This window comes from Monodon monoceros, unplaced genomic scaffold, assembly GCF_005190385.1.
Source record: "Monodon monoceros isolate NGI ecotype Baffin Bay Population unplaced genomic scaffold, NGI_Narwhal_1 Super_Scaffold_13, whole genome shotgun sequence".
In the NCBI taxonomy this organism is placed as follows: Eukaryota; Metazoa; Chordata; class Mammalia; order Artiodactyla; family Monodontidae; genus Monodon; species Monodon monoceros.
In genome coordinates this window covers 23,464,060-23,481,576 of record NW_021703769.1, presented here as the reverse complement: position 1 = coordinate 23,481,576, position 17,517 = coordinate 23,464,060, and the positions used below count along the sequence as shown (strand labels likewise).

Here is a 17,517-nt window from a genome sequence, read left to right as displayed (position 1 = left end):
TTTATGCATTGAATCCTTGTCTCCCAGGGACTGAATCTGATTCATTTCTCAACCCTATGGCATGTCCAGCACAGGACTGGGTACACAGCTTAGGTACAAAAAGATACTGGTTGGTGCATGCATGCCTCTGTGTGTGTGTGTGTGTGTGTGTGTGTGTGTGTGTGTGTGTGTGTGGTTATGTGCATATTTATGGTCTGTGGATCCTAAGGGGTCTACGGTGTGCACCGAATGTAACCATTCATTTACCCAAATGACATTTATTGAGTACCTATAACTAGAATCCTGAGTGTTTTGGTTTATCACATGGACTGTATCTGTGGGTGTAGTTTGTGGGTGTGAAACCTGTCAGTGTGCAGTGTATATTGTGCAGGCATTTGGAGCATCTCTGTTATTATGTGGATTTTGTGTGCATGGGGACATGGGAACTGTTGATATTTTGTGTCCTGTCTGTGCAAAAACACGATCTTAAGAAATTAAGAGTCAGAGACACAGATTTGAGCCCCTGTCACTTACTCGGACCTGATTCCAAGCAAGTCATCAAACTCGCTGGGTCCCAGCTTCTAAATTTATATTATAGGGAAGATAATATCTATGATCCTAGAGCTGTACACCTACTAGAGCTCTATCTCGTAGGGTATTGTGAGGATGAAGGATGAAAAGTAACTGGTGAGAAGGGCTCAGCACAGTGACAAACGGCAGGTGCCCAGTAACTGTGGGTTCCATTTCCCCATGTGTGTGCATGTACGTGTGTGAGCAAGGATCCCAAGCCCAAGGAATGTCTAACCTGGGCCTCTAGACTCCCTCTCCTCCCCATAAGGCCCCTGCTCGAGCTCCCACCCCAGAGTCTGGGACCTGAGCCAATCTAGAGTCACAGTGGATGGAGGACGGACATGTCCCTTCTGGGAGCAGGACTACAACTGAAAGCGGCTTTGGAGCAGCTTGGACTTGGACTTGTTGTACTGAATAATGAGGTCCAGTTTGCTGTGGCCCAGGGTCAGCCGTTTCTCATCCCCAGACAGGCCATTGCTACTGCCATTGCGCTGGCCACCTGTGGGGCCCCTGGGGAGGCCAGGCTCAGGTCCCTGCCTGGTGCCCTGTAACTGATGATACTTGGTGATGAGGTCCAGCTGGCTGTGGCCCAGAGTCAGCCGCTTCTCATCCCCAGAGTCCACTCCAGGCTTTCTGCCAGGGCTCGGTCTGGGGAGATCATTGGACCCAGGCCCCTCACCCCAGAATGGGCCAAACTTCATGATAAGGTCCAGCTGGCTGTGTCCCAGGGTCTGCCGTTGTTCACCTTTACCCTGCTTGCCAGGCCTGGCCAAGGAGTTGGCTTCAGGGGGCACTCTGGAGCCCCCAGCCTTGGGGGACTGTACCTGGAGGTCCAGTTGGCCATGGCTGTGGTTTGGGGACAGCCTCTTGTCCTCTGGGGTCCGATTGCCAGGCCTGGGGGAGCCTGACTCAGGGGGACCCCTGGCATCCTGGGCCTGGGGCAGGAGATCCAGCTGGTTGTATCTCTGATTTGAGGCCAACCTCCTGTCCTCTGGGGCCTGCTCACTAGGCCAAAGGGAGCCTGAGATGGGGGTCACCCCAGAATCAGGGCCCCCTGCTTCTCGTGCCCTGGGGAAGGGGACGAGGAGATCCAGCTGGCCATGGCTCTGACTCAGAGACACCTTATTCTCCTCCACTGCCTCCAGGGCTGTGCCGGGTACCCAGCGGCCTCGTGGGGGGCTAGGCTCCTGGCTTCCTGTGACCCCATTCTCTGGGAGCCCGGACAGAGCTGAGACACCCCGGGGAAAGGAGAGGAAGGGGTGAGGGCGAGCAAGCAGAGGTGACCCCCCTGCCAGGGTCACAGGGCTGGTGCTATTGGGGTTGAGGGCAGGGGAGGACTGGGACCAGGGGGATGCCCCCAGCTTGCTCAGGTTGGCCCTGTAGGGCCCAAGCAGGGGGCCGTGGTTAGGGTCTGAGAGCTGGCATTGCAGGGAGGGCTGGCCATCGGCCTCACAGCGGGCAGGGCCCGGGGAGGAGGATCCCATAGCCATGTCACTGCAGCCGCCGCCTCTTGGCAGAGCTGGGTAGGAGGAGTGACCCATGCGAGGTGAGCACTTGATGCTGCTGAGGCTGGTGCTGGAGCACGACGAGGATGTGGTGCTGGGGATGCCGGGCCTGAAGGACCGGGCCACTGGGGGAGGGCACGGTGCCCTGGGAGACAGGGGATCTTCACCTCCGCAGAAGCCCTCCACGGGCCGGGACTCGGCATAAAGACAGCGGAACTCCTGGTCAAAGTCTTCCACAATGCGACCCCTCAGCTGCAGCACCATGCTCGTGTGGGCCTGGCTGCAAAGCCAGGTGAAGCTGGGGGCAGAGGGTCAGGGTCAGGAGGCAAAGTGCAGGACCTTGGCGCCAGGCAGGAGTCACAAACAGGGGAGCAAGATAAAACCACCAGCACCCCTAGGGCCCAAGTGAGGGGGCAGAGCTCTGACTCCGGAGTCTGTTCTAGCCCTAGCTCAGCTTAGTGGACTTCGGCATGTGGTTTCGCATCTCAGCCTCAACTTCCCCATCTGTAAAATGGACCAAGGGCCAGGTTCCCTGAAGTCCCTCCAATTCCGAGGTGCAAGAGTTATTTTCTATGCCAAGGGCATTAAAGTAGTCCTCCCACAGAGTGAGCTCCTCCAGGGCCCAGCCCAGGGCTGTCTTGCTCCCCACACTGGCCCCTTGGCCCTGCACCATGCCTGCCACATGGCGGCTGCTCAGTTCATGGTGGAAGGGATGGATGAAGAAAGGAAAGTTCAAAGCTGCCAGGTCCCAGGCACCCTCGCATGCCGGTGGCTCAGCCCCAGGCACCCTCCCCGCCATCCACTTGCTCACCTGTAGCTGCCTGCCACCACCTGCTCACCGTCAATGATGGCGAACTTCTCCAGGGCCTGCCCCGTGAAGCGGCGGCCTGCCTTGCTGCAGTATGTGTCCCCACACGTGCTCCGCACACGCATGTTCTGAGCCAAGGAGGGAGGGAGGTTGGGAATCACCTTTAGAGGACAGGGCTCAAGCCATGTCTAAATCTCCTGGGGTCTCTGACCCAAAATAGCTATAGGAGAGCCCGGCCTCCCACTCCCATTGACCCCTGATGCTCACGAACCACCCGACTGACTCTCCTGCCCTCCCTGACTCCACACCCCAGTTCCTGCCCCCGTCCCTTGCTGACCCGTAGGTGCCCTCCATTGAGGTCCATCTTGTAGCACATCTCTAGGAAGTGCCTCAGGTGTTCCTCGGCCAGAAGCAGGTAGACGGGGACACCACGCCAGCCCGAGGCCTCCACGAGGTCACACAGAAGCTCCATGTCGGTGAAGATGTCCATTACCACAGCCACCACCTGGAGGGGGCGGGGGGGGGGAGCTCAGCCCTGCCCGGGGCGCTGCCGAGGCCAGGGGTAGAGGCTAGATCCCCGGAAACAGCACTGGACTGAAAAGCAGGAGGCCAGAGCCCATGAGAACACCTGAACTGGGAGGGCTTTTAGTGGTGACCCAGCCTGGGGGTTCCTGACTTGGAAGCTGGGGGGTTTCACTGTCTTGAAGCCCAGAAGGCTGTTTGAAAGTTTTTGTGTGCATTTTTCTAAGGACGGTTTGTTTATCTGTCATCTGATTCTCAAAGAGGTCTGTGGATCAGCTGTACCAGTCTAAAGGTCTACTCTACAGATGGGAAGACTGAGGCCCAGAGGGGGAAAGAGTCAGAAGCAAAACCCAGACCCCACTTCCCAGGCTAGCACCTCACACTCCCCCCACTTGCTCAAGCTGTAGCTCTGGCTGTCTGTCTGAGGCTCCCTTCTCATGGATCAGAGCTGCAGGCCAATGACTGGGGTCTTCAGTGCCCTTTGCTAGACCCACCTGTTTCGCTGAGAAGCTGCAGAGATCTGCTGTGACCTCTTACAACTGGGACCAAGTTTTCTGCTCGGTGGAGAGGCGGGGCTTGCAATATCTGCCGTGAGAACCTCCTCTCCCAGTCCAGGCTGAGAGGCAGTAGGTGCGGAGCAAAGCACTCCAGCTCTGGAGCCAGACAGAGCTGGGTTCGAACCTGCACTCTGCTACTTCCTAGTGCTATGACCTTAGGCGAATTCCTTCACCCCTGGGAGCCTCGACTTCCTCATCTGCTAAATGGAGATAGTGATAGCTACCTCTCAAGAGTTATGGGGAATTTAATGTGAAAATACTCAACACACAACAGAAGCCCAATAAATGTTCCTCTCCTGCTGCCTCCTTAACAAACAAAGCCATTGGGCCACAGGGGGAGGAAGCACTTCCCAAGATCACTCTGAGAGTCAGTGACAGCCCAGAGTGGAAGCTTGGCTCCTGACCCAGAGGTGGAGGGTCTAGACGGGAGGATGAGGAACCAAAGCATTGAGGGATGCCCTAGTCCATGGCACAGGCCTGGCCACAGGTGAGGGGAACAGGACAAGCAAGAAAAATCAAAGGGCAGGGGTGATGACAGCAGCCATCTCACTAATAACCCCATTCCCTGTGCCAGTCAGGTCTGGCCCTCCCCTGCCTGGGACGTAGGTAGACTTGCCAGGGAGGCTCTGGAGGTACCAGCAGGATGCCAGCATCCTGGCTCCTAACATCTGCAGCAGGTACCCTCAGGGCTGCTCCCCTAGCAAGAGCACTGAGTCTAAGCCACCCCAAACTCTGCCTAGGGTCATCTGATCCATCTCCCTGCCTCCTGAGTCAGAGGCCAGGGCTCCAGGAGTGAGGCTGTGCTAGTCTGTAGCTGAAGGCTTCCCAGGTACAAACACCCCACCTGCTCTGCCGCTTCCCTTTCTCCTGAGCCCTGCTCCCCATCCTTGAGCCCAGCAGCTTCCGCTCCTCTTTCCTTTGGGTGCAGAGCTAAAAGCCCAGCCCTCAAGGCCATGCTGAGGCCCAGGCACCAGCGCCCCTTCCCCTGCTTCAGGCCAGTGGCGATACAGTGCACAAAGCGAGGTTCAGTTGGGACCATTTGTCAGGAAGCAGGGCTGTGCCTGGGGCCCGGGGCCTGAGTCTAGAGCCCTTTCCCTCTCCCTGAGCCCCGGGTTCCATTTCACCAACTGACTGGACCTCATGAGTAAGTCCCAGTCCCTTTCTGGCCTCAGTTTCCTCCTCTGTAACTCAAGGGGGTGGCTCAGATGCTCACCAAGGTTGGGGTTCTTAGTTTGGGGATCACAGACCTTTTTGAGAATCTGATGAAGGCCATAGGCCCTCTCCCCCAAAAGAGAGAGGATCCCCCTCTGCAATGAACACCACTTTGCACACGTTTTCAGGGTGTTTGTGGAGTCCCTGAGACCCATCCCCTGTTCTAAGCTTGTTCATAATGTCCTCGAGTGCCAAGAGGTTACCAAGGTAAATAAAACACGCCCACACTCTAGGAGCTTGTGATCTGATAGGGGGCAGAGGTTCTCGTCCCAATGCTGCCCCCAAGCTGCTGTGTGGCCACACTTCCTCTCCCTGGGCCTCAGTTTCCACATCTGTGAAATGAATGTCTGAAGAGACGAGGCCCTTACCGTGCGGGCCTGGCTGAAGAGGAAATGCAGAAGGTCCTTGATTCTCTTGGCTTTGTTCCGCTGTAAGTGGATCACAGCCTGCGTGGGCCTGAAGCCCGTGGCCCGTGGCACCTCGGGCCAGCCCAAGTCCAGGTCCGGGGGGTCTACGTCGGAGGCCAGGGGGAAGTAAGTGCCGGAGGTGATTTCGGAGAGCAGGCTGAGGGGGTCAGGCCCGGCAGCCCCTGGCCCCACAGCCTCGCCTAGCTCAGAGCCCCCGCGCGCATGGCTGGTCATGTAGTCCACATCCAGAGGGCTCAGGAAGGGCAGCTCCTGCTCCTCGGAGAGGACCCGCAGGTAGGCAGCCTCACCCCGCTCCAGGAGGGCATCGGTCGCCAGCCGGGCTGCCTCGCTGTGCTGGAGCATCCGCGGTGAGCTCTCCCGCCACCGCTGCCGCTTCAGCTCCTCCACCCGGCACCGCAGGGGCCCCGCCATGCCCTGAGCTCCCAGCGCCTCCGAACACGCCTGCCCACCGGCTACCCTCACCCTCCAGCAGGCTCCATGGCCTGCACCCCGGGCTGGCTGCAGCAGGAAGAAGATACCAGCAGAAACTGTCTCCCGCCCGCCTGCCCTTTGTCAGAGCCACGCTCCACCCCGTTGCCCCCGGCCTCGGGAACCTGTTGGGTCAGCCTCACATGTCCGCCTGCTGTTGGGACTCGCCCGCCCGCCGCCCGGGGAAAGGGAAGGTCCTTACTCAGCACACACTCCCTCCGCCACCCCAGCGTCACCTGCTGCATCCCCACCAGGCTCCCAGCAAGTTTCCTCCAAACCCTGCCCTTCCGGAGTCCCAGTGAAAAATGCTGTCCCACCCCTGAAAAATTGTGTTCCCGATGTCTGCGTTTCCACCACCCTCAGCTCTGGGGAAGCTCTTGACCTGGTGGCGCCAGACCCCAGCCTTTCTCCCCTCCTCGGGGGCTGAGTATTAAATGGTTAGTGAGAAAGTTGGTTGAGAGGATCGGGGGACACACTGCATGGTCCGGAGGCAAACAGCAGGCCAGTTTCCGGTCTCTGCCTCCATCAAGGGCCTTAGTCCCGGAGTCCTCAGGAGCAGGGTGAGGCTTTGCGCTGGAGAAGGGGGCTCAGCAGATGGCAGCTAGCTGGGAAGGCAGGCCGGGCAGAAGTGGTCACAAGGGTGCCAGCCCCACCTTTCTGTGGAGGGACGAGGTCCCATGAGGGTGGCCGGGACAGCAGAAGACCTAATGCCATGTCTCAACGACCCCGTTTAGTACTGGCTGCATTTGCTTTAACTGATCTGTGATCATGTCCAGATCAGACACAGGTTCCTCTATGCCCACAAAGCTTCACTTGGGGCCCAATGCATGCACAGCGGGGCTGGTGCTGGCGAGGGGATTTAGGGGCTCCCTGCATCAAGCTGGGCCCTGGGACTAAAGACGAATGGGGCTTTGTCTTTGAGGATCCTAGAGGGACCCAGGAGGGGCAGGGGCAGAGATCAGAGCCCCGGGTACTCTAAGGAGGCCCTTCCCTGGGCGTGGGGAGGCTGCGTGAGGGGCAGGGGGAGCCAGACTATGGGAGGGTAACAAGCCACGGGGGTAGCCGAGGTGGCAGGGCCTTATCTCTGGATTTGTTTAGGGGGAGAACAGGGCCATATCTGGGTCAGAGAAGCACTCCTGGGAGGGGAGGAGTCATGCTTCTGTGTTGCTGAGTTCCTGTGTTTATCCCTCAGTGTGTATATGTCTACCTGACAGTACATATTTTTGGATCTTTTAAAAAATTATTTTTAATTAACATAAAGTTTACCATCTTAACCATTTTTAACTGTGCAGTTCCGTGGTATTAAGTACACTCATATTGCTGTGCAACCGTCACCACCATCCATCTCCAGAACTTTTTCATCTTTCCCAACTGAAACTCTGTACCTATGAAAGGCTAAGTACCCTCCTCACCCCCTGATAGCCACCACTGTACTTTCTGAGTGTGAATTTGACTACTCTGGCTACCTCATGTGAGTGGAATCATACAGTCTTTGTCTTTTTTGTGACTGGCATATTTCACCTAGCATACAGGTTCACTCGTGTTGAAGCATGTGACAGGATTTCCCTCCTTTTTAAGGCTGAATAATATTCCATTGTGTGTATATACCACATTGTTTATCCATTCACCCACTGATGGTCACTTGGATTGTTTCCACCTTTTGGCTATTGTGAATAATACTGCTTGAACATGGGTGTACAAAGTTGGCTCTGTATTTTTTAATATTTCCCTCCATGCCCACATTTGTATTAGATTCCATTTTTTTAAGTAAAAAAAAACACTGAATATTGACAATTTCACGTGGCTCAACTCAACATAGACAGGAACACCTCAGAGATATTATGGGTTCAGTTCCAGACCACCGCAATAAGGCAAATATTGATATCTCAGTAAAGTGAATCACACAATTTTTTTGGTTTCCCAGTGCATCCAGAAGTTACATTTACACTATACTATAGTCTATTAAGTGTGCAATAGAATTATGTCTAAAAAAACAATGTACATACCATAATGAAAAAATACTTTATTGCTAAAAAATGCTAGCCATCATCTGAGAACTCAGGGTTGCTACAAACCTTCAGTTGGTAAAAAAAAAAAAAAACAGTATCTGCAAAGCACTGTATAGTGAAGTACAATAAAATGAGGTATGCCTGTACACTATACCTACGCATTACTATATACCTGGGCGTGTGTGTACTTTACATACTGTCTATTTGTGACGTTTGTGTGTCTGCTTGGCTGTCTTTAGGTATCTAGCTGCACATCAGTGTATATTTACCTGCTTGTGCATCTGTGTGTGTTCTCGTGTATGTGTCTGGGTGCATATCTGTGTGCATGAATGTCTGCGCAGCAGGGGTGGTCTTTGACCCTAACATTGGACTGTGGTACTAAGTGTCTGTACAAGGGAGCTCAGCTGAGAGGGGCAAGGATGGGAAGACTGAGTTGAAAAGGGCTCCAAGGGATCCCGGATACCCTGATAATAAAAGCGTATAAATCAAACGAAATCCCCCAGGGCTGCAGGACTGTCCACCCATCCTATGGGCTGAGTGGGTAAAGGGCAATGGGAGGGCAGACAAGTATATCCTAGCCTTGGGGCTGAGTCTAGGGGTGGGGACCCAGGGTGACGAGAGCCATACAGATAGCTAAGCCCAGACCCTGGATGCAGTGGGTCGGGCATAGCCCCCTAATAACTGTTATTAAGAGGAAGAAAATTATTTTCCTGTCCAGGGGGTGTGTCAGGCGCCTGCCTGGCATCATTCTGCTATCCTAGGGGCCATTTAGCCTTGTCTGTTCTTTCTTAGAAGCTGAGTGGCACCTGGGCAGGTGAATGTCGTGTGGGGCTGGTGGGAGCAGAGGCCGGGCTGCAGCCCTTCAGTTGCAGGCTGCTCTGATGCCAACACTGCCACACACCTTTACTGTGACACCTCTGGGTCAGGGGAGACAGGATTCCCGGGAGGAGCAGCCAGGGCTAGTAGGGGTGCCAGAGTGTGCCTAAATCCCTTGAATGAAGGCAAAGTGACCTAAGAGCCTGACACAGGCACAAGTCGTGAGGATTCCCAGAGACTGGCTCGAGCTGGGTATTAAAGGATGAGACAGATTTTGAGACGTGCAGGGTGGAGGGCTGGGTGTTCCAGGCTGGAGGACTAGAGGGGCGGGGGCCTGTCTACTGAAGGTATTGCAAGCAGCAGTGCAGGGAAAGGGCTGCCGGAAAGGCCGTCTGGAGCCACGCCCTGAAGAGGGCCTTGCTGAGGCCCAGAGGTTGGCAAGATCCATCGAGCGGTATTTTAGGATAACTTAGGAAGCAGGCCCCCGGGGGCAGAGTGGCCCAAAGCAGGAGTCCCAGAAACAACCCAGATGGTGTGGTTTGCTGTTCTTGAGCGCCACACAGGCCTTCAGGAGGCCACACTGGCTCTGGAACTTAATGGGTGAGCCAAACAATCACAACTCTGAGTCACGGTGGCGTAATCTGTAAAATGGGACCAACACCATCTCCTTCACCAGGTGGTTGTGAGGAACAAGTGGACTACTCTGTGTCAAGCGCCTGACTGAGAGAACGAGGAGCTCAGTACATGCTGAATTTAGAGCTTTTCCAGCCATGAAGGGGCAGGGGCTCAGTGAAGGCCTGACGGCAAACGAAGCAGCACCACGGAAGCTCCTTCGGGTCCGTCTCCGGCCTCTTCCAGACCAAAGGCCAGCCCTGAAGATGAACATGGCCTTGGGCCATGTCAGTGGAGTGTGGCTCTGAGATTTGGCCTCTCATCCCAGCTCACAGGAGTCAAGGTCCTCTCTCCACTCTGCATACACAGACGAGCACTGGGCAAGTACGATCACAAGGAATAAGGATTTTGGCATTCTGCTTTGGAAAGGTGACTGTGTCTGGGTCTACACTGTAACGATGGGGTCTCACCCTTTCCCCCACGTCCTTCCCTCCACCCCCTCTACCTATCCGTCCCGTATTCCATCCCACAGTGGGAGACCTGTCCCCACTCCCCATGTTTCCATAAGGGGAGAGAATTCCCACTCCACTCTCCTGGAGGGGAAGGGTGAGAGGACCACTCCCTAAATCCTCACAGGCTTCATCCTCCCCAGAGGAGGGGAATGGCTTGGCTGATTAGTGGCTTAGGGAAGGAGCTGAGCTCAAATATTTCTGGGTTTCTCTCTCTCTCTCTCTCTCTCTCTCACTCTTGGTTCTGCTGTAGGCATAAGTAGCATATTCTCCATTGATCTACACTGTAAAATTCCACAGGAGGTTCTGTCCCTGCCAGGGAGAGAGGTCTGCCCTTTTTGGGGGGCGGGGGGCGTGGTGTTTATTTGGGGGAGGATATTATTAAGTCCATCTGGCCCAAAAGCAAAAGCTACATTCTCCAATCCGCTTTATCAGAAATACTGGTAAAGCCCCCATTTTGATGTCCATGTGTCTGTCTCTTATTTTTCAGTTCATTCTGGACTTGGGAGGGGAAGAAGACATATTAGCCATTGATCTCTTAAGCCCCTAACATTATAGATCCAGCCACGTCTCCCTCCCCATCCCCTCTCCCTCTGCCCATTCAGTCCACCCAACATATATTTAATGCTAACTGTAGGCCAGCACTGTGGTCCCAAAGATGAGTAAGACTTAGTCTGTGCCCTGGAGGAACTCAGTTTAGTGGGGAAGGCAGACTCAGAAATAATTATAAGCCACAGAATAAGCTGAGGTATAAACCAGTTGCTTGGGGTTTAGAGCTCATGAGTCATTCTGGAAGCTTAGAGGAACCATGTTCCGCCCTCCACCCCCAATTAGAGTACAGCCCTCTTGTAGGCTCTTTCTCAGATGGTGACTGGGAGGTGAAGGAACTGTTTCTGGCCACAGGGGGGGAGAAAAAGAGGGAAGAAGCAAGCCAGCACAGGTCAGTGATTCTGGTTCCCGACTGTGAAAACTTGAGTGAGCCTCTCAGAGCTTCAGCCTCCCATCTGTAGAGCAAGAGGCTGGAGGTCTCCAAGTCCCTTCTAGTGCTCACATTGTGTTCTATCACTTTTTGACGTTACGGGTCAGTGCTTGAAGATTCCCTTCCCGGAAATCCCCGGCCAGGATCTCCAGGACCTTTTCTCGCCTCATCAGAGGGGTGGAGGCCCTTGACCTGGGCAGGGTCTGGGCCCTTGGGCTCAGCAGCATAGCTTGAGGGAAGTCCCCTGGAAGCCACAGAAAACTTGTGAGGGGTGGTTATCACCAGGGCAGAGTGAGGGGGTAAAAGATCATGGCCAGGGGCCTGAGGTCTGGCCTATCCTTCCTAAGGCCAAGTCCATGGTGTCAGTGGTCAGGGCACAGTGGGATGCAGTGGGAGAAGGCTGAAGGGGGCAGAACCAGGGTAGCAAGTAAAGGGCTGCTCCCAAGGGAAGAGTTCACTTTGGGACTGTCAGGTTCTCGGCCCACAAACTGCCCACTCCCCTTCCTTCCCCATCTCACCCCAAGGGCTGATAAACTCTAGGTTCCCCAGGCATGGAGACCAGTGTGAGCTCCCTTCCCTCTGGGCCCTAACCTCAGAAATCACTTGCCCCCAACCTGTCCTCCAATCTCTGGTCTCAGGAAAGGCTTCCCTCCTCCCCTCCAAAGCCAGGCCCTTGTTCTCCAGACCAGGCTTCCGCTTCCAGAGGGATCTAACCCTAATTCCTCACGTTTGAGGGACGCTTCCTACTCCACTCATTGCTTTACACTTAATCCGACTCCTCCGCACCCCCATGCAATCTTCAGTTCTTTCCTGTGCTGAAAACACCTGCTCTCCTACCTCCTGCCCGATTCTTCTCCGTTTCTTCTCATCTAGGCACCTCCCAAGATACCACAACTGTTGCCATAACCTGCTCTCAAAAGTCTTGTTCTTGGTGCTTCCCTCGTGGCGCAGTGGTTGAGAGTCCGCCTGCCGATGCAGGGGACACGGGTTCGTGCCCCGGTCCGGGAGGATCCCACATGCCACCGTGAGCCGTGGCCGCTGAGCCTGCGCGTCCGGAGCTTGTGGTCCGCAAGGGGAGAGGCACAACAGTGAGAGGCCCGCGTACCGCAAAAAAAAAAAAAAAAAAGTCTTGTTCTTGGGAGAATCTAAAGCCCTTAAGCTCCACCCACTTACCCCCGGTCCTATGCTCTGCAGCACACAGACTTAAGAGCCTCCTCCTCCTGGAAGGCTCCACCCACACCGCCCACGCCTAGCTTTTTGATTCCGCCTCCTACGCTGGTTCCTAATCTCTTCCTACCCCCGTCCCCACCCTCCCCCGGTGGATGCTTTCTCCCACGCCCACCCCGCTCCCTTTTCTACCCTCCACATTTCGTCTCTGCGAACTCATCCAGTTTCATGACTTCAGGTGTCCCTTCTATACCCAAGACAGGGCCAAAGTCCTTGGCCCCGAGGTCATCATCATCCCCCAAGGTCCAGGCCTGCCCTATGCCCTTGCCCTCCCTGATGCATCTTCCGTCAGACCAGCTCCCCGTAGACACAACCAACATGCACCAATGCACCAAAGAGGTGGGGTGGGGCTTGAAGACATGAGACTGGTCAGCTTCGCTATGTAAGTGGTTTCTTGCACCAGTAAGTGGTTTCTCCTCAGTGGACCTGCTTCCCTAGTGCATCATGGGGGCAATAATCCCTGCCCCATCTCATAGGATAATGTAATTAGCACCCGAAAAAAAACACAATGCAAAGAAGATTCTTCTTTTCATGCTCCTGTCTTCTGCTAGACATCACCATCTCCCTGCTTCCGGGAGAGCCCTGAACAGCTTTCTTCAGGCTTCAGGTTCAGTGAGGCATCAAGTCCTGACGATTTTATCCCCTGCAATGCCTCTGGGGTTTGAACTTCCTCTGAATTTCTACAATCGCTTCCAGGCCTTCAAGCCTAGATGGCTAGAATCCTTCCTGACTGCACCCATGCACCCTGCACGCCGCTGTGCACCCACACTCCCATCAGGCCACAGTCCCTGCCAGATACAGCGTTACCCAGGCTTCCCTGAGCCGTGGCCCCATCTGGATCTCGGCAACCTTTTCTTCCCTGGCAACCGACTCAGCTGCTCCACTTGAGTCTGAAGTTTCCTGCTCCGTGCCGCGGATCCTCACTTCCTATTTTTCTTTCCACCTACCCAAACCTTGCCCATCCTTTATGTTCCAACTCCTCGAAGGCTTTTCTGAACCTTGAACCTGAGCTCCCTTGTTCTGACTTTTCCTGTTAGTATGTGTATGCGCCCACAGAAGCCCACGTGGCTGGAATACTGCTTTAGTTTTCCTTTTCCTTTTTTTTTTTTTTTTGCGGTACGCGGGCCTCTCACTGTTGTGGCCTCTCCCATTGCAGAGCACAGGCTCCGGACGCGCAGGCTCAGCGGCCATGGCTCACGGGCCCAGCCGCTCCGCGGCATGTGGGATCTACCCGGACCGGGGCACGAACCCGTGTCCCCTGCATCGGCAGGCGGACTCTCAACCATTGCGCCACCAGGGAAGCCCCTCCTTTTACTTTTTAATGTAGCACAACTGACCCTTTCCCCATCTAGTACTCCTTTTCTAGAACTAAAAGCATTGGACTTGGGTGTCAGAACCGCCTGAGTCTGCATGCAAGGTAAATCTGGGCTTCCCTGAGCTTCAGTCCCCCTCAGCAGTAACAAGAACTTATTAATAACACTTACCTCACAGAACTGTCACTGAGGATTAAATGAGATACTAACTGAAAACGCCAAGCAGCATCTGGCGCAGAAGAGAAACACAAAAAACACTGGCTGAAGTGTAGCCTGGGCTTTAATCTCAGCTTGACATAAGAAAGCAATACTTGCAATTTTTAAAATTTTAGGCAAATCTGAAATCTTAGGGGTATTTTCACAACATTGTTCAGTGTTTCTCATTTTAAGACCCTATAATATATTCTTGGAAGAGTAAGGAAAGTATTTGTTTCTTCTGATGAATAATTCCTTTCATGTGACAATGGGAAGTACATAACCTTCAGCCTGTCTCAATTCTGCCTTTGGCTTCCAGGGAGCTCAGAGCAAGGTTTTATACTCAATTGCAGATTTCCTCACTGACCTGTGGGAAGCAGTGTGGGGTGGGGAGAGAGCAAGGGCTCCAGGGATGAAGATGAGGGCTGGGCACTCTAGGCCCCTTCTTAACCTGGTTCATCTTCCAGGCCTCTCTGAGCTGTAGTCCCGTCTCGTCTCTTGTGTAAAGGGGATAAGAATCAGGAGAACAATACCTGTTTTACAAGACTGCTGCGAGACAATGCACACCTGAGATCACACTTTATAAATTGCTGAAAAGGTCACGTGAAAGTTGGTTATTAGCGGGCTAGGTTTTCTAACCTACCAATACTTGCATCTTATCTCCTTTTTTTTTTTTGCGGTACGCGGGCCTCTCACTGTTGTGGCCTCTCCCGTTGCAGAGCACAGGCTCCGGACGCGCAGGCTCAGCAGCCATGGCTCACGGGCCCAGCCACTCTGCGGCATGTGGGATCCTCCCGGACTGGGGCACGAACCCGCGTCCCCTGCATCAGCAGGCAGACTCTCAACCACTGCGCCACCAGGGAAGCCCTTATCTCTTAAACTTTGTTTCAATCGTTTTGCAGTTTTTACACCTGTGTCTGTTAATTTGCTGTGATCCTTTCTGGACATATACAGAGTACAAATAAAGGACAAAATTATTCCTAGAGAGCAATCTCCCTGAGAGCAAAGAAAACATGTCTTTCACTTGTTCTGTATAATAACAATTTGCAATAGAAAAACGTTTAGCTAGAGAAAGAACATCTGGCTTTCGTTCCTATTCGAAGGCCAAAGGAGGTACTTCGTACTGAATTATTAAAATAAGCTGAACTGTAGTACAGACTGAGAGAATGGTCCAGAAAGGGGCTTTCTGTTGGGCTTGTATAGATAATGATTGGTGATTTAGTCATTCATTCCTTCTTTCATTGATCAAAGCTTACACTGATGCCTACTAAGGTCCAGCCATGCTGCTGGATGCTGGAGAAACAAAGGCGACTGATCCAAACACCAATGCCCACTCTGAAGGTGTTCACAGTGCAGGATGGAGAGTGGGTATGTTAAAAATAGTTCCTCTGGAGAACACTGCCTGGGGTGAACAGGAGAGGGTGGTATTAGGGGACATGTGTAATTTCTTTAGTCAGAAGAGCGGACAGGATTCCAGGCAGAGAAAACATACAGGGTAGTCTCCTCAGGTAACCCCAAGTGGTTCAGTTGCTCAGAAAAGAAATGGGTTAGAGACTCAAAAAGACAAACAAGGATCAAACTAAGAAAAGCCTTGCAGCTTCCAAGGAGCCTGGATTTTATTTTGGGGGGGCGGGTGTAGTCAGTGAGAGACGCCTACGGGCAGGAAGTGAGGGCTTCGGGACATCACAGGCATGATAGATCGACTGGCTCTTTGAAACATGGCTGCGTGTCATAAGTTGCAGTGTTTGGTGATTACTCTTCTTATGGAGACAGGACTTGGCTCTGCAGGTGGGGGCTGTCTGCTGCTGGAGGTATTCATATAGGGCCCGTATGAACATAGGCAACTGGGATGTTGAGAAAGGGCGTCAAGTTCTGGACCAGGGCTGGACTAAATGACCGCTAACGGTCCTGCCAATCTGAGATGCCATGATTCTAAAGCAAGCCCGGTAGCTGAACTGGTGCTGCAGGCTGGGATCTGTGGTTGGGGAGCTGCCCTGGGCAGCAAATGGGTTAAGGCTCAAATAACTTTTATATATAAATTAATGTGTAGAGTTGAGAGCCAAATCTGTTCCATTAATTTTTCCATCCATTCCAGGAGCAGTTAGGTACACACTGTAAAGTTTATTTTGGTGCATGGTATACTTCACTCCATTAAAAATAAATTAATCAGCAAATTCCTGCCTGGCCCAGCTCTGGTTTATGTAAATAGTGCCCAGCTGTAATGAGTTACAAGGTGTTATTATCTCACACACACAGGAGGCTTCACTCTAGAGCTCCTTGTGCAACAAAAGCATCTTAAATAAACTCAGAGAAGGTGGTTTGATTTGTAATGTTTTCACAGAAGTGAGATATACCTCACCCTTATAGAGTTTCTTTATATGACTCATTTTATAGCAAGTTAAATGAAGGAAGTTTGATGGGGGGAGGGGCAATATGGTTCTCCGCCCCCTTTCTTCAATTTAAAGAAAATTCCCCCAGAGATGACCCACACTCAGAGGGAGGAGGGGACTGGTCCTCAAGTGCCCAGACCAAGGTGGCTCTGCAGCACATGCTCCTCGAGTTGGGAAGGGGGTGGAAGGCTGGGCACGGGGCTGGGTCCTGGGGCGGAGCAACGAAGCCAGGAAGAGTGTGTTCTCCTCTTCTCCCCTTCTCCCCAGTACCTCGTATAAGGGGGAGCCAAGAGAGGAAAAGGCAGCATGTTCCTCACCCAGTTCAATGGGAATGTGTGTGACAAAGGGACCTTCCTCTTGAGGCCTCTTTCCAAATGACTCAGGATGTGACAAGCCCCCTGGCCATAGAGGCCTCCTGGGTCCCCAAGGTCGTGGCCTGGAAGGCTGTACCTTGGCCAGAACAGTGACATCTCCATGAGCTGGAGGCAGAAGCAGCAGCAGAGACCCCCCTGAGCCTCTCCGCCTCCCTGTCTCTAACTGAGCTGGGCAGTGCTCCTCGGCTCGTGGCATCCACCATCCCAGGTAAGTTTCTAAAAGACCCAGGAATAAAGAGCCATGGCACTGTTTCTTTTAATGGCCAACTCAACCCCACAGCTCAACGCCGGAGGACAGAGCATGGTTACCCGTCTTGACTCAGAAGCATTACAAACTGCTCCTAGGCCACAGTGGGCCCTTGGGGGGGGGGATGGGGTGTCCCCTTTCTAACCTACCCCCATTCCCTTCTGTGGCCTTTGGGAAAAGCTGTCAATCGCATGTTTCCTAGAGGGGACCTGGGGAGTGTGGGCAGGGGAGCTCTTTCTCAGGGCTTCTCTTGAGGGAGAGGACACCTTAGAAGGGCTAAGGGTTCTCCCAGCACCGTACCCCACCCAATCAGACTCCTGGGCATAATAAGAGGAAAATCAACACAAATGGGGCCAGGTATTTGACAGATGCTTTTCAAAGGTCAGTTCAGGCCACTTCCTGGGCCAAACAGCCACCTCTCTTCTGGCAGTTCCTCAGAGCTAGTTGGCCAGCTGTTTGGAGGGACCAGCCCATCAAAGACCCTCGTCGTTGTAAGTTGGGGAATGGGGCTTCAGGATGCTCTGAGGATTCTTCTCCACTAGAGGGCGCCAGCTCACCTCCCCTGTCAGAAGCAGATCCTCACCGTTCATGGAGTCCAGGTACTGTATCTGCAATCAGGAGAACAGGAAACAGGAAAGGGACAAGGGCAGGATGGACGTGAGATGGCACAAGGAACCAGCCTCCCAAAGGAGAGAACGGGGCGGGGGCACGAGGGGCTACTGACCATCCCAGCTCCCAAGCCTGAGGCGGGTGGGGGCGGGGGGGTGCGGGTGGTGGTCTCTGATCTCCCGGATTAT

The 17,517-nt window shown here is 53.7% G+C and overlaps 2 protein-coding genes across 5 annotated transcripts in view; both read right to left on the bottom strand.

Annotated features, from left to right (window-relative positions):
- Positions 1-911: 911 nt before the first annotated feature.
- FAM83C (family with sequence similarity 83 member C) lies at positions 912-5,992 on the bottom strand. Its single transcript, XM_029219518.1, is given in 5 exon segments — positions 912-2,352; positions 2,866-2,990; positions 3,200-3,372; positions 3,375-3,456; positions 5,522-5,992. Coding segments are annotated over 5 exon segments (2,292 nt in total).
- A 9,806-nt stretch (positions 5,993-15,798) lies between these two features.
- Positions 15,799-17,517, bottom strand: part of LOC114894154 (ubiquinol-cytochrome-c reductase complex assembly factor 1) — a 90,909-nt gene continuing 89,190 nt past the window's right edge. For all 4 annotated transcript variants that reach the window (XM_029220573.1, XM_029220576.1, XM_029220572.1 and 1 more), the window contains one exon: positions 15,799-17,328. In XM_029220573.1, coding sequence (XP_029076406.1) covers positions 17,194-17,328 — 135 coding nt within the window. In that variant the 3' untranslated portion in view covers positions 15,799-17,193. The remainder of the gene's footprint in view (positions 17,329-17,517) is intronic.